General features: G+C 35.5%; 1 protein-coding gene across 12 annotated transcripts in view; it reads left to right on the top strand.

Annotated features, from left to right (window-relative positions):
• The window catches only part of LOC145284464 (uncharacterized), a 763,119-nt gene that overhangs the window by 693,447 nt on the left and 55,905 nt on the right, over window positions 1-13,767 (top strand). For all 12 annotated transcript variants that reach the window (XM_080133299.1, XM_080133300.1, XM_080133301.1 and 9 more), the window contains one exon: window positions 7,649-7,747. In XM_080133299.1, coding sequence (XP_079989425.1) covers window positions 7,649-7,747 — 99 coding nt within the window. The remainder of the gene's footprint in view (window positions 1-7,648; window positions 7,748-13,767) is intronic.

Raw genomic sequence — 13,767 nt, forward strand, 5'->3', positions numbered from 1 at the left:
TTTTTTATATAATTGTTAAAGGAAAGACGTTTGTTCTAAATAGCATTTAATGTTATCATCCATTCATGGCTCCATTCTACTACGACTCCATAAGTGATACTTTTTAATAAACCTATAGCGATCAGGAGAGAACATTGAATAATACCCTTTCATTTGGTATCAGTAATTATTTCATCTCCAAATACTTAGCTGGAATACATTCGAAATAATTGGTCCTCTCCTTTAAATAACGAAAAAGATATCACACGAAAAAATGTTATAATAATATAATATCATAATAATATAGGAAAATTTGTTTGAATATATAACTTGAGTTACTGATGTTCTGGATATTTATTAAATTTTCTAGAGTTAGTCCTCATTTACCGGATGTAAATATTTTGGAAATTACCTAGTTTATCTACATTCGGATTTAAAAAAAAAACAAACTTTCCTGTATTGAAAGTTGACGCATTTTTATACCAATAAAAAAACAACGTATTCTATTTAATTTTTGTCATATAAAATCATAACACACACACACACACACACACACACACACACACACACACACACACACACACACACACACACACACACACACACATATATATATATATATAATCCGAGGTTAACATTTTTCATATGTAAACTAACCAATGGAATTCAACGAGGTTAATACAAGAGTGCTCAATACCGAAATAGGGCAAGGTATACTTTATATTAGCTTTACATGAGCAGACTTGGCTTTCGTATAAGCTGTATCGCCTGAAGCGCTCTCTAGTTACGAGTTACTAGCTGGCCAAAACATGCTCATGACTGTGTAGCAACACATTACTGTTTATGTAAAATCTAATATAAATCCTCTCTCTCTATCTCATATATATATATATATATATGGATATGAATTTGTAATTAACTTCAGTAAATTAAATTACGAGAAATTTATTATTCAACAAAGAATATAAAAAACTATTTTTTTCTTTAATACATATTTTTAGTTAAGCTATAACTATCAGGCGAAGACGTTCCCTTTGGTATCAGTAATTATTCCACCTGCACGTACTTAGCTGGACTACCTTGCGATATTATTGGCCCCTCTTTTAAACAATGAAAGAGAACACGCGAAAAGAAACTACAATAAGATAAAGCGTAATACAATGGCAAGCGTTGTTTTACTATAGAACTTAGACTACTGAGGTTCTGGATATTAAATTTTCCAGGGTTAGTCCTGATTTAAAGGATGTACATATTTTGGAAATTAATCAGTTTATCTACAAAACCATTGAATATGAAAATCTTAAACAAAAAATAAAAACAAAGAACATATGTTAGAAGACGCGGACCAACAAATCCTTTCTTTTGCCGTTTTGTCTGGGAGGCCGAATTGTGGTTACGTGGGTGCGTCTTGACGATATGGAACTGGGTGGTAATATTCGACGGAATCAGGAAGATATTCGAGAGATGAGTCGAAAGATGATGCTGGGCAAGGGGTATTTTGGGTGCTTGGTGAGAGCGAAAGGAAGAGAAAGATAGTGTTTCGCACAAATTCCCCCTCCGCTCATTTGCCCTCTCGCTTACTCGTAGGAAGCTTTACGTGGATGCCCTACCCCGCCCAATCACCACCCAGCCGACTAGTAAGAAGGCCTGATTGTTGTGACATGCGAATTAATTGCGAATATATCGGTGTCACAACACATGCAATAAAATAAATTGACACAGACAATGTGAGCCTTACTGTCTTTAGTTTCAGACTATACTTAAACAAGTTATTCTCCCTCTCCAGAAAACTGTTTGAGATATCGCATCCCCTCCCTATGGAAAGAAAAAAAAACGGTAGGAACTGCGGCTAACCGGGCTTCGCCTGTGCGATTTGATGACCCTCATCACACGCCCCTACCCAGCAAGCCATCACTCCAAGAAACTTCCCTTTTCCTCTGACGGCGGGTTTCCTTCTTTCTCGATGTGTAACAATTAAGAATTCAGCAATTTCTTTACGAGCTTGTGGCGCACGCCTATACAGTGTGAAGGCACTAGGGACCCATGGTTCCCCACAATCTATAATACAGGACACACGGAAGGAATCTGGCCCAAACGGGAAAGTAAATAAGTCTCTGTATAATGACAAATTTGGAATCGTTATCTTTATAATATAGAATTATTATATTATTTTGTAAACATTGCCATCGTTAACATAAGATCTACGCGCTCAACATTTTATACTGATTTTTCACGTTTTTGTGTGAGAACTTGGCGCATATTTGTACCAAGAAGACAATGTACTTGGATTTAATTTTTGTAACATAAAACCACATTTCACTTGGATTTATATTACACTGGTGGCATATTTCAATAGTGACCAATAAAATAATGAGGATGATAGATCTATTAAAGATACACACACGCGTATATATATATATATATATATATGTATGTATATATATATATGTATATATATGTGTGTGTGTATGTGTGTGTGTATATATGTGTGTGTGTATATATATGTGTATATGCATATATATGTGTATATATATGTGTACATATATGTATGTATATATATGTGTATATATATGTATGTATATATATGTGTATATATATGTGTACATATATGTATGTATATATATGTGTATATAAATGTATATATATATGAATATATATAATTGTGTATATATATATGTGTATATATATGTGTATATATATGTGTGTGTATACATATGTGTGTATATATATGTGTGTATACATATGTGTACATATATATGTGTGTATACATATGTGTATACATATGTGTGTATATATATGTGTATATATATATATGTGTGTATATATATGTGTATATATATATATATATATATATATATATATATATATACACTAGCAAAAGTACCCGTCGTTAATGGGTTCAAAAGCAGCCTAGAGAAAATGGACTCTGATTTATGAAAGTATGATAGATTATGAAATGGAAGAGTTGTAAATTTGGGTTTAATTTGGGGGTATCAAAACCAAAGCAAAATAGGATGAAAGTAAAAATAAAATAGATACACCCCATAATTTATTATACCATACTTGTTCACACTGAAACACTTATCATAATATTCTGTGGATCTATATTAAAAAAAAAACCTTGTTAAACTTTGTGACATATTTCCATTCTATGGAGGTCAGGTGCGAGCGAACACCCAATAAATTTATTATACCATATTTCTTCAAACTGAAACAAAATTACCAAAGTATACTTACGCAGATAGATATGAAAAGTCTTTATTAAAGTTTGTGCCTATTTCCATTCTATGGAGGCCAGGCGCGAACGCAGACCCCACAATTTTTATTATACCATCCCTATCTAAGTTAAAACATACTTATCAAAGTATCCTTATGTACATCTATATCAAAAACACTTGTAAACGTTTTTTTTTTAATTTTTATTTCCATACTTTGTGGACCAGGTGCGAACGCAGACCCCACAATTTTAATGAACCGCCGTTCTGCCAGATCAAACATACCCATTCCTGTGGCTCGATACATTTTCTATTATTATATGTAATCAGTTTTTAAAATAGTCAACCATATAGGAGCCTATTCGTGACTACACACACACACGCACATACACACATTTAGCTTTATCTTATAGATATATATATGTATATATACATTTGGAATTAAATTCCGCAAAGGAATATACAAATTTAAAGTTTTTTTTTTCCTTCTTCGTGAATTTTTAATAAATGGCTCACATCATATAAGGAAAAAGCTTAAAATTTAGTATTTATTTCCGAATAATAAATTTGTCGTAAATCATTTGATTTAATGGATTTAATTCCAAATTTTCATTTATACTACTGCTCTATTTCATATCATGAAATGTTTTCTCTGGTTGAGATTGTCTTATAAATGTTGATACTAGTATGTATATGTACTTTAATTTTAAATTATTATCTAACTGTAATCTGAAATCATTTCAAAATATCATGAAATAGCCTGACGAATTATCACGAGAATGGAACGCGTAAAATTCTGTGTAGATTAATTGCCATATATATTTTCAAACCTTACTTATAAATATATCACGGTAACACAGCGATTAAATGCCATAAGCAGCAAAATCAACTTTCTTGTAGATTTTTTTGGATACCGGAAAGCTTTCTACTCTTATGGTTTCTAGCCTCTAACTGTTAGACGTTTCAATTCTCTGCTTTTTTTATTTATTTTTATTTTTTTTATATTACATTTTCATCCCAAACAAGGCACATTGCCACTTTGGTGTAGGGGGCTACTATCAGGGGAAACATCTACTGGGGTACTATGTAGGGATTTGGGCAGCAAGATGTTGGTTCACGTTGCACTTGAACTTATGCATGTCAGTGCAGTTGGGGAAGCAGTGACCTGGAATGGAATTCCAAAGTCTAGCAGTTCTGGGGAAGAAACTACTGGAGTAAAAAGATCTTTTACATCTAGGGATCTCTACAGTGTGGATCTCTACAGTGTGGATCTCTGCAGCTTGTCGGGTCTGTCGAAGGTGTTCACGTCGTGGGGGCACAAGTGCTTGCAGTTCATCAGAGAATTCACCATTAAAATACTAGTAGAACAGGCAAAGGGATGCAACGTTTCGACGATGGGGCAGAGGCTGAAGCTTAGATGCCAGTTTAGGGCCTATCAGATTTGCGACTCTCTTTTGAACCCTGACTGTACTAACAAGCATAGATTTACCTAAGATATCTCGCTGCTTAATTTCATACATAGTGGTCTTGTAGGTATTCTCCAACATAGCAGACCCTTATGTTCTAGTAGGAATAGGCTTGTTTGATGTGAACAACTTTAAAAAATAAGAGCTGGATATTTTGTAAGGATTTGGAATATTTGCATGTGTCTACTAAAGAAAGCAAGTGATCCAGCAAACAGCAAGTCTTTATTCGAACCCCCACTGATGGAGTGTGAGGATTAAGTGACAAAAATAGGGAAAAGCAAGAGTTGCGAGGCGATCGAACGTAGTCTTGTATTTAGACGAGCCTCGCTTTGATAATTGATTACCGAATTTAGATGCTGTGCCCAACTCTCGTCCCTTTGTTTTTCATCTCCTATCGTTTCTCATCCCAACTATCTCGAGCTTCGACATATCCTGCAAGCTATTCCCTTTCACGACAAGAGTAATATATAGCATGTACGATAGAGACGCTATGGAAGAGCAAAGAAAAACGGATGCCAGTATTGTGCAAAATAAGCCTAAACATGTTTACGTGTGTGTGCGTGTTTATGGAAAGATTAAGCGGGTTCAGTAGTGATATTGCGTTAGAATGTCTACTCTCGTTTCGCTTTTGACAAATCTCGCGATTGCCTGACTTGCGCTCGCGTGAATGGCTTTTCGAGATGAATTATCCCAGTTACAACAATTAACCCTCAAATTACCAGCGAAATGAGAAGAGCTGTCAGAGAGCCGTCGATTAAAATGTGTCTATGCGGCGCGATTTCAAACTATCCGTTTCAACAGAACGTAGACAGTGTCAAAATCGCAGGATATTCCGTGTGTGTTTGGGCGGAGGAGAGTTCTTTTTTCAATTAATGGGATGCGGGCAAAGATCGTCCGAATTCTTCACGATTGTATGACAAAAGGCTACCATAACGGTTAACCCGTCGCATGTCGGACTATAACCATGAACAAACGTGATTCTCTTAAATGAAACTTGCTGCTGAGATCTGTCATAACTTAGTCAATCTAATCTTTAAAACTAATCAACAACGACGTTTCGGCCGATGTGCTTTTTGGTCTTCTTCTTGACTATTTTTCCATAGATGTATTGCTCAAAACACTGAGGACAGTCTCTATTTTTTTACAAATCTATTATCAGATCATGTATAGAGTATTGTTGGTATATTTAGCTTGGTGAATTTCTGTCCCATTTAAGGGTCTTGATAAGGTGCAGAAACGTGTCTCTAATTTGATTAGTCCCACCCGTTTTTTTTCTTTTCTACAGAAGTGATGTTGCTAGTCTCAGTATTTTCTATAAATACTATTATAGAGCACCTGTTCTTCAGAATTGTTTAATCTATTACCTTTTCTTATCTTTCAGCTCCTTTGACTCGTTATTTTATCCCTTTTTCTACTAAAATGCGAACCCTAATTTTCATTCTGTCAAAACTGTTTGGAATAGCAGGGTTTCGACTGAGATATTTCCTTGCTCCATTTATTACATGATTTTACTTTCTGCAACAAAACAAAAATATTGAAATTCAAATAAAAAAAAATAAATTCCAAATTAAATCCTTTAGAGTTCAACCTTTTTAATTGAAAGTAAATAGATTTGTGCAACGTTAAATTAATACAGAACCTGTCTAACAGAGAATGATTGTTCATAAATTTAAGCCGAGAGAACTTTTTTATGATTTTAACCGTTTCTTTAAGTGCAATTGTTTGCACCTTTCTTGAACTTCGTTCACCGGGTATATTTCCCAGGTAAATATTGAAATTCTTTTCCATTAGATCGGTTACTCCTATAGCTACTCGAATAATGGAGATCTTCCTTAGATTCCAGTTTCTTTTTCATATCCTACATAAGATCTTGATATTTGGTTATCTTTTTCTTCTTGACACTGTTTAATACAACACCGCTTGAGTCACTAACTTCTTTTTCCTTCTTGTACCATATCACTATAACAGCTTTAATAGATCTGATTTCTAGGTACGTAGTTGTAGAGATTGCATAGTTATTATGGATGACATATGACTTATTTATAGTATTCCGAATTTTATTGGGTTTATACAATTGATAATTCTGTAACTGTTCATATACCAATAAATTTTAAGTCCGAACGAGAAGACTTAAATTTTAATGTTAAAAATTACCATATTTTGTAATTGAGCATTCATATATTGTTTTAACAAAATCAAGACATCACTTTGAATAATGGAGATGCGGGCAAAGATCATATTGTTCATTGTAAAAGTGTTTTTTTTTCAAAACGTCTGATAATAGGCTGTACTTGTGAAACTTTTTAAACAATATAGGGTTTGAATTTGTCCGAATGGTCTTGAAACAATCGTAACGGACGATGAAATACACTAGTTGTTGCTATCAATACATTTTTTGATGTCTTGATTTTGTTAATATATATATATATATATATATATATATATATATATATATATATATATATATATATATATATATATATATTAGTGGTGAGACGATTCCAATATTTTCCCGATTTCGATACAATGACCGATTCCGATTCAGATTCTTTATAAATCTCTAATTATGTAACTATAAGATTGTTATTTCCATCGATTTTTGTAAAAACAAATGTTAAATATACAGATATTTTCCTAAACATCAAAATACACTTGTGGATGATTATCTATCGATTTTAGATTTACTGAAATTAAAAATCAATAAATATTTATTATTTTATCATTATTGCCAGCAATGGAAGATTTTGGTTTGAAAAAAAAAATCAAATAAAAAAGCCAATTAAAAGAATCGCTCTGGCATCGGAAAATAGGCATCATTTTTTTCGATTCCGATACCGATTCCGATACCCCCAAATCTTCCGATTTTTCCGATTCCGATTAATCGTCTCAACACTAATAGATATATATAAAACAACTAAAATGATATGTAAAATGTCGGTATATGTGTCATACATCTAGAAATAATACGTGTGCTGTTTCATTTTTCAGCTCCTGCAACCACGTACAGTACAAGTCAAATTTATTCCAGTTCAACGGTTGGTGTATCACCTCTGGTCTCCCCAACTGGCTATAACGGAAGCGTACCAAGTAAGAATGCAATTCCTATTTTTCTTTAATGTTTTTTTTTGCAGTGACGAAGTAACGCAGCAATAAACCCTAAAATATTTTAATACGATTACATTCAGACGGAAACGCGCGCGCACACACACGTACATAGAAAAGATTTCTTACTTTCAGTACGGCATTTTATGTATAAATATTAACTCTGTTTATTCAGCATGTTTATTAGTCGCGTGCAAGCGACTCTTTAAGTCACTCTGTCGGTCGGTCGGTCGGGCAGTAACACTTTTGTGCTTGACCTTTGTGGTTAAGATCAAAGGTATGTTGTTAATAGATGCTGTTCTTAGCTTTTTAAGCTTTTCTTGCCCTTTTGGCCAAGAATCTGTTCTTACTACATGCTGTAAATATTGTGATATAAAGTGGGGGGTCACTTTTCTGTATTAATTTAATGTAAAATGATCACCCACTTTATAACCAGTCAGTCCAAAAGCCATTCAAGTCATTCTCCAGGTCATTCAAGTTGTTTTTGAAGGATTTCAGTTATTTTTTAAGCATTCAAGTCATGCTTACGGTCATTCAATTCATCCTTAAGTTCATTAAAGTCATTCTAAGTCATTTACTTTTTATTTATTTAACTCATTTCAGCCCATTTTTCGGTCATTTTAGTTTATCTTTAAGAATTCCATGTCAATCCTACATTCACGCATTCATTCATTACACGAGAGCACGCAACTAATGGCTATCGGCCTTGTTCTTGATAAAGGACGTTATTAGGATAAAACATCGACTCTAATCGGTATTCTGTCTCCTGAGGTTCGTTAAATTAATCTGATTGTTTATTTATCTATTTCTACCTGTTGCTATCAGATCAGCCTACTCTGAAGAGGCTGGCTTCCTAAAATGCATCAAACATTGATGTGATTGTTTTTTTCCTTTCACAAAATCAAACATCATGAATAATAATTTGAGGATATGCAAAAGTTGAATCATAAAACCTTTTTCCAAACTGACTGCCGTCGATATTTAATAACCCGAAAAGAGTTGATATGCCGTAAAACCAACAGCCATTTATTCGATTCTAACCTGCACATTGTCCCGGTTATCATGTTCTCTCTCAAAGACAAACGCACACACACACACACACACACACACACACACACACACACATATATATATATATATATATATATATATATATATATATATATATATACAGGGTGACCCAAAAAAAACAAAAGTTAAATGGAGGCCATCTAGAACATATGCTGTAGAACGGAGAAAAAAAGGCCAAATACCCTAGTGTTTTGATGTGATGTTTTTGAATATAATAAACTAGTTATGACCAAAGTTTCATTTCATTCGCACAAAACACTAAAAAACGGGGCCTAATTAAAGTTGGGGCCCGTTTTTTTTTGGTCACCATATATATATATATATATATATATATATATATATATATATATATATATATATATATATATATATATATATACTAGCAGGCCGCCTGGCATTGCACTGTCGTAAAATACACATAATTATTATATTTTAATTATTGCAGTATTCTTTTTTATTATAAACTGAAATATCATTCGTATTACATGTAACGTTAAATTAATTTGAAAAAAATAAAGTAAAAAAAAAAAAAATTCGGAAAGAAACTGAGATGTGTGCATACGAGTATTATATTTTTTCTGAACAGTTCATTTCTTGTAAGTAAAACAATACTCGAGCTGAGATCGAAACCAAAACATGAAGGCAGTGAATTAAGTACGATAACTATTAGGCCAGCTTGACACGTTCCATTAAAAGTGTTTTCAAACCTACTTATTCTTAACATACGCATTCGTGAAACAGTTCACAGCTAAAAATTCGATGACCCCCCGCCTGCACCAATTTTTCAATTTTGACGCCTTCAATTTTGACCCCTTCAATTTTGACGCCTTACCGGATGAAAACCAATTAAAAAAGTTTTTCGCAACCCTGCCTACCCTATGTTCTAACTTTCAAGTCTACAGATTAAAAATGAGTTGTGTATATAGATTGAGAAGTGTCCTCACACATTCTCACCTTATTAGATATATAGAAAGATAGATATAAAAAAAAATTTGAAGTCTATATAGTTACATTGTATATCAGCAACGATTTTCTAACCGCACAACTTTAATTTAAGTCTGAGATGAAACACGAAGAGGAAGTTTGTGTAATAAGCCGAACACACAACGGAAAATTAATTACTAATTCGAAAATTAAAACTGTTTTAAATCCATAACTTCAGTAATGTCACCAATATTTCATCTCTGTTAAATATTTCCAAACATCCATTATCCCTTTTAAGCATTTTGAGTTCTGGCGATATGAAATACCTTAAGTATGCTCTCAGTAAAACGCCGAGAAAAGATGCAAAGGTCAACGCATGTCTCAGAATTAAAAACGGCCTGCGGATGGGTATTCAAAGTAGTTACGTCTTGATGTAATCCACGAATAGCAGACCTTAACCTCTTATCCCTGGATTTGAGGCTTGGAACTAAGTATGTTTGGGCGTGTATGAATCAAAATGATAGCATTGAATAAACAATAAAAAAAGCCACTTCTGATTTTTAGTTACTGTGCATCGATTATTAGAAATTGAATTAAGACTGACCGGCGCAAATCAAGACAAGTCGTAAGGGCGTTTCATACGCGCGAAATTCTAAATCAATTCAGTCAACTTTACTCTCATGGCCCCCTTTCTCTACAAGGGCGTATGTGTTACCGAACCAACAGTCTGATTATGCTGCTTCTTTTTTTGTGTTCATTCATTTACTTCTTCGTTTTATTCATCCCCTCTACATCTTCAGACCCACAGCGCTCTTCGACATTATTAAGGGGTCAATTGGGTCGGGCGATGCACAGAAAAACATTCTGATTAGTAAGAGAGGGGGGTAATAAAGCGAAAGGCAGAAAACGAATTAAGCCTTTCCTTTCAAAAGAGTTACATTGGCAAAGGGAGACAATCCAAGAGTCAAAATGAATACAATAAAGGCCGATGGGGGAAGTTTTTTTTTTTTTTTTTGGGTGTTTTTTTTTTTTTCAAAACGAGTAAGGATATAAACGAACAAATAAATAGATAAATAAATAAATATCATGGACAAAAACAGTCGACATTGTTTGCAATAATGACAATCGTATTAATCATCGACAAGTATTTGGTTTCTTCTCCTTTTTTTCTCTTGTGCAAACACTTATTTCTTTTTATTTTACCGTCTCGCCTTTCTCTTTTATTTTTTTATTTTTTTTTTTTTTATTTTATTCAATTTTCACCCCAAACAAGGCACAGTGCCACTTTGAAGCAGGGGGCTACTATTAGGGAATTAATTAGCGGGGTCATTATGAAGGGAGAAGAGTAGAAAGATGTTTGTTAACATTACACTTGAACTTCTGCATATCATTGCAGTTGGGAAAGCAGAATCCCGGAAGGGAGTTCCAAAGACCCGCAGTTCTGGGGAAGAAACTATTGGAGTAAAAGGCTTTCTTGCACCTAGGGATCTCCACTGTAAAGGGATGAGACTTAGTAGCTTGTCGGGTTTGTCGGGGGTAGTTACGTCGGGGAGGTACAAGTGTTTGCAGTTCGTCAGAGCATTCACCATTAAAGTATTTGTAGAACAGGCAGAGGGATGCAACATCTCGTCGATGGGACAGAGGTTGAAGCCCAGATGACAGTTCAGGACCTATCAGGTTTGCGACTCTTTTTTGAACCCTGTCCAGGAGCGAGAGACAAGCAGCAGATGCACCAGCCCAGATGTGACAACAGTACTCCATACATGGGCGAATGGTTGCCTTATAGAGGTATAGGATACTGGCAGGCGTAAGTAGTTTTTTAGCACGGTAGAGGGAGCCAACCTTCCTTGCAGCAGCCTTGGCAATGCTCTCAATGTATCTATTCCAGTTCATATTCCCTGTAAACGTTAGGCCGAGGAGTTTAAAAGAAGTACTTTCAGGCAATGTGTTCTTGGCCATTGCTATTGGTGGTAGAGAAGGTTTCTTGTAGTTATTGAAGGAAACAAGCTTAGTCTTAGCAGCATTGAATGAGACCAACCATTTTTGTCCCCATTCCACTACGGATTGGAGGTCATCCTCTAGTGTTTCTGCCATTTTCTTGGATATGTGTTCATTTGTTTTCCCCTCATATGTGTTATAGAGAGTGGTGTCATCGGCAAATATACCCATCTCCGAAACAATATTATCAGGGAGGTCGTTTATGAATATCAGGAACAATAGAGGTCCAAGGATAGACCCCTGAGGCACTCCCGCATTTATGTCATATTGTTTGGATGTACGTCCGTCGAGGACAACTTTGATTTTTCTATTACTTAAGAAGGATTTAATTACGTTATGAATTCTTCCAGTGATTCCATATGATCTAATTTTCCTTAGAAGACCATCGTGCCATACCCTGTCAAAAGCCTTAGATATATCAAGGGCCACCGCTCTACCCTCCCCTGTTTTATCCAATGAACGGTATATACGTTCAGAAACTACAGTTAAGATATCTGCTGTTGAACGGGCTTGCCTGAATCCATATTGTTTGTCAGTCAAGAGTTTAGCAGCTGTTAGGTGCTGGACTAGGGCTTTATTAACTAAGGACTCAAATATTTTGGCGAAAAGCGGGAGGAGGCTAATGGGGCGATAATTTAGTGGGTCAGTTCTTTCACCAGAATTCTTGAAGACTGGTACCACAGAGGCGGTTTTCCAGCAGTCGGGAAAACAAGATTCGTTAAGGCATTTATTGTAAAGTTTGGACAGAACTGGAGCAACCTCGGCAGAGCATTTTTTTAATAGCACAGCCGGGATGAGATCTGGTCCACATGCTTTAGAGGTGTCTAGGTTTTTTATAATAGCATGTACCTGAGAAGGGGTGATTTTCAAGTCGTCAAGTGTGGCGTCTGTTCGCAGAGGAAAATCAGGGAGTGAGTGGTGTACCGAGTTCAGTGTGGAGTTTGAGGCAAACCGACTGGCAAGCAGATTAGCCTTGTCAGTTGCCGTGCAAGCAACCTCATGATTGTTTGTTAGTGGGGGAATAATTGACTGTCCATTATTAACTACGCTGTTGTAGATTTTCCAAAAATCCCGGGTTCCTAATTTCTGTGCTTCGATGCGCTTTCTGGTGGTTTCAGAGTAATCTGACTTAGCTGTGTCTATCACTCTCTTACAATTATTTCTAGCTTCTATAAACTTCTGTTTATTTGAGCTGGACTTATGTCGGTTGAATCTGCGGAACGCATGCTGCCTTTGACAAATGGCAGCTGCACAAGCAGAAGTAAACCATTGGGGGGAGTGGGGCTTGCTATAGTATTTCCGTGCGGGAACATGTGCTTCAATAGCAGTTTTGAACCATTCAGTTGTCTCATTTGCACACTGTTCCGCTGGAAGAGTAAAGATATTTTGCCATGGGGCATCTCTGATGAGCTCCCTGATGGCTTCCCAATCAGCCTTTTTGTAATACCTCGTTGTTTTGAGTAGTGGGTCTTCAGTTTTAGGGCGAGAATTTAGGCTGATTTCTACCATTATCACAGCGTGATCAGCATTCCCGAGTGGGCTATGGGCATTTGTTGTACAGTCATTGGGAACTGTTGTCAGAAAGAGATCTAGAAGTGAGGCATGTTGATCGTGCTGGTCTGGGAAACGTGTCGGAAATGTAACCATCTGAGATAGGGAATGAGATATAGAGAAGCTATATGTGGCGCTACCAGCTACGTCTGTGTGATTTGAGAATCCTAGCCAGTTACTGTGGTGGACATTGAAGTCACCAAATACATGTATTTGTGCGCTAGTATCGAGGGAGAGTGCTATATCTATGCTGTCTGAGACTTTGTTTATTAGGGTACAGTCTTGGTTTGAGGGAGAGCGGTAGAGAAAATATAAGTAGCTAATATTGTGTTGCATATTTAGTCTGAAGCACATAAAGGCCTGGCCCTCTGATTCTAGTTTTATTTCTCTAGTTAGGGGGAGGGTGTTTCGAATATAGACTCCAAGTCCATGCATATGTCTGTCCGAGTCCTTACGGTAGA

This window comes from Euprymna scolopes, chromosome 9 (assembly GCF_053919585.1).
Source record: "Euprymna scolopes isolate OS-2025 chromosome 9, ASM5391958v1, whole genome shotgun sequence".
Taxonomy (NCBI): domain Eukaryota; kingdom Metazoa; phylum Mollusca; class Cephalopoda; order Sepiida; family Sepiolidae; genus Euprymna; species Euprymna scolopes.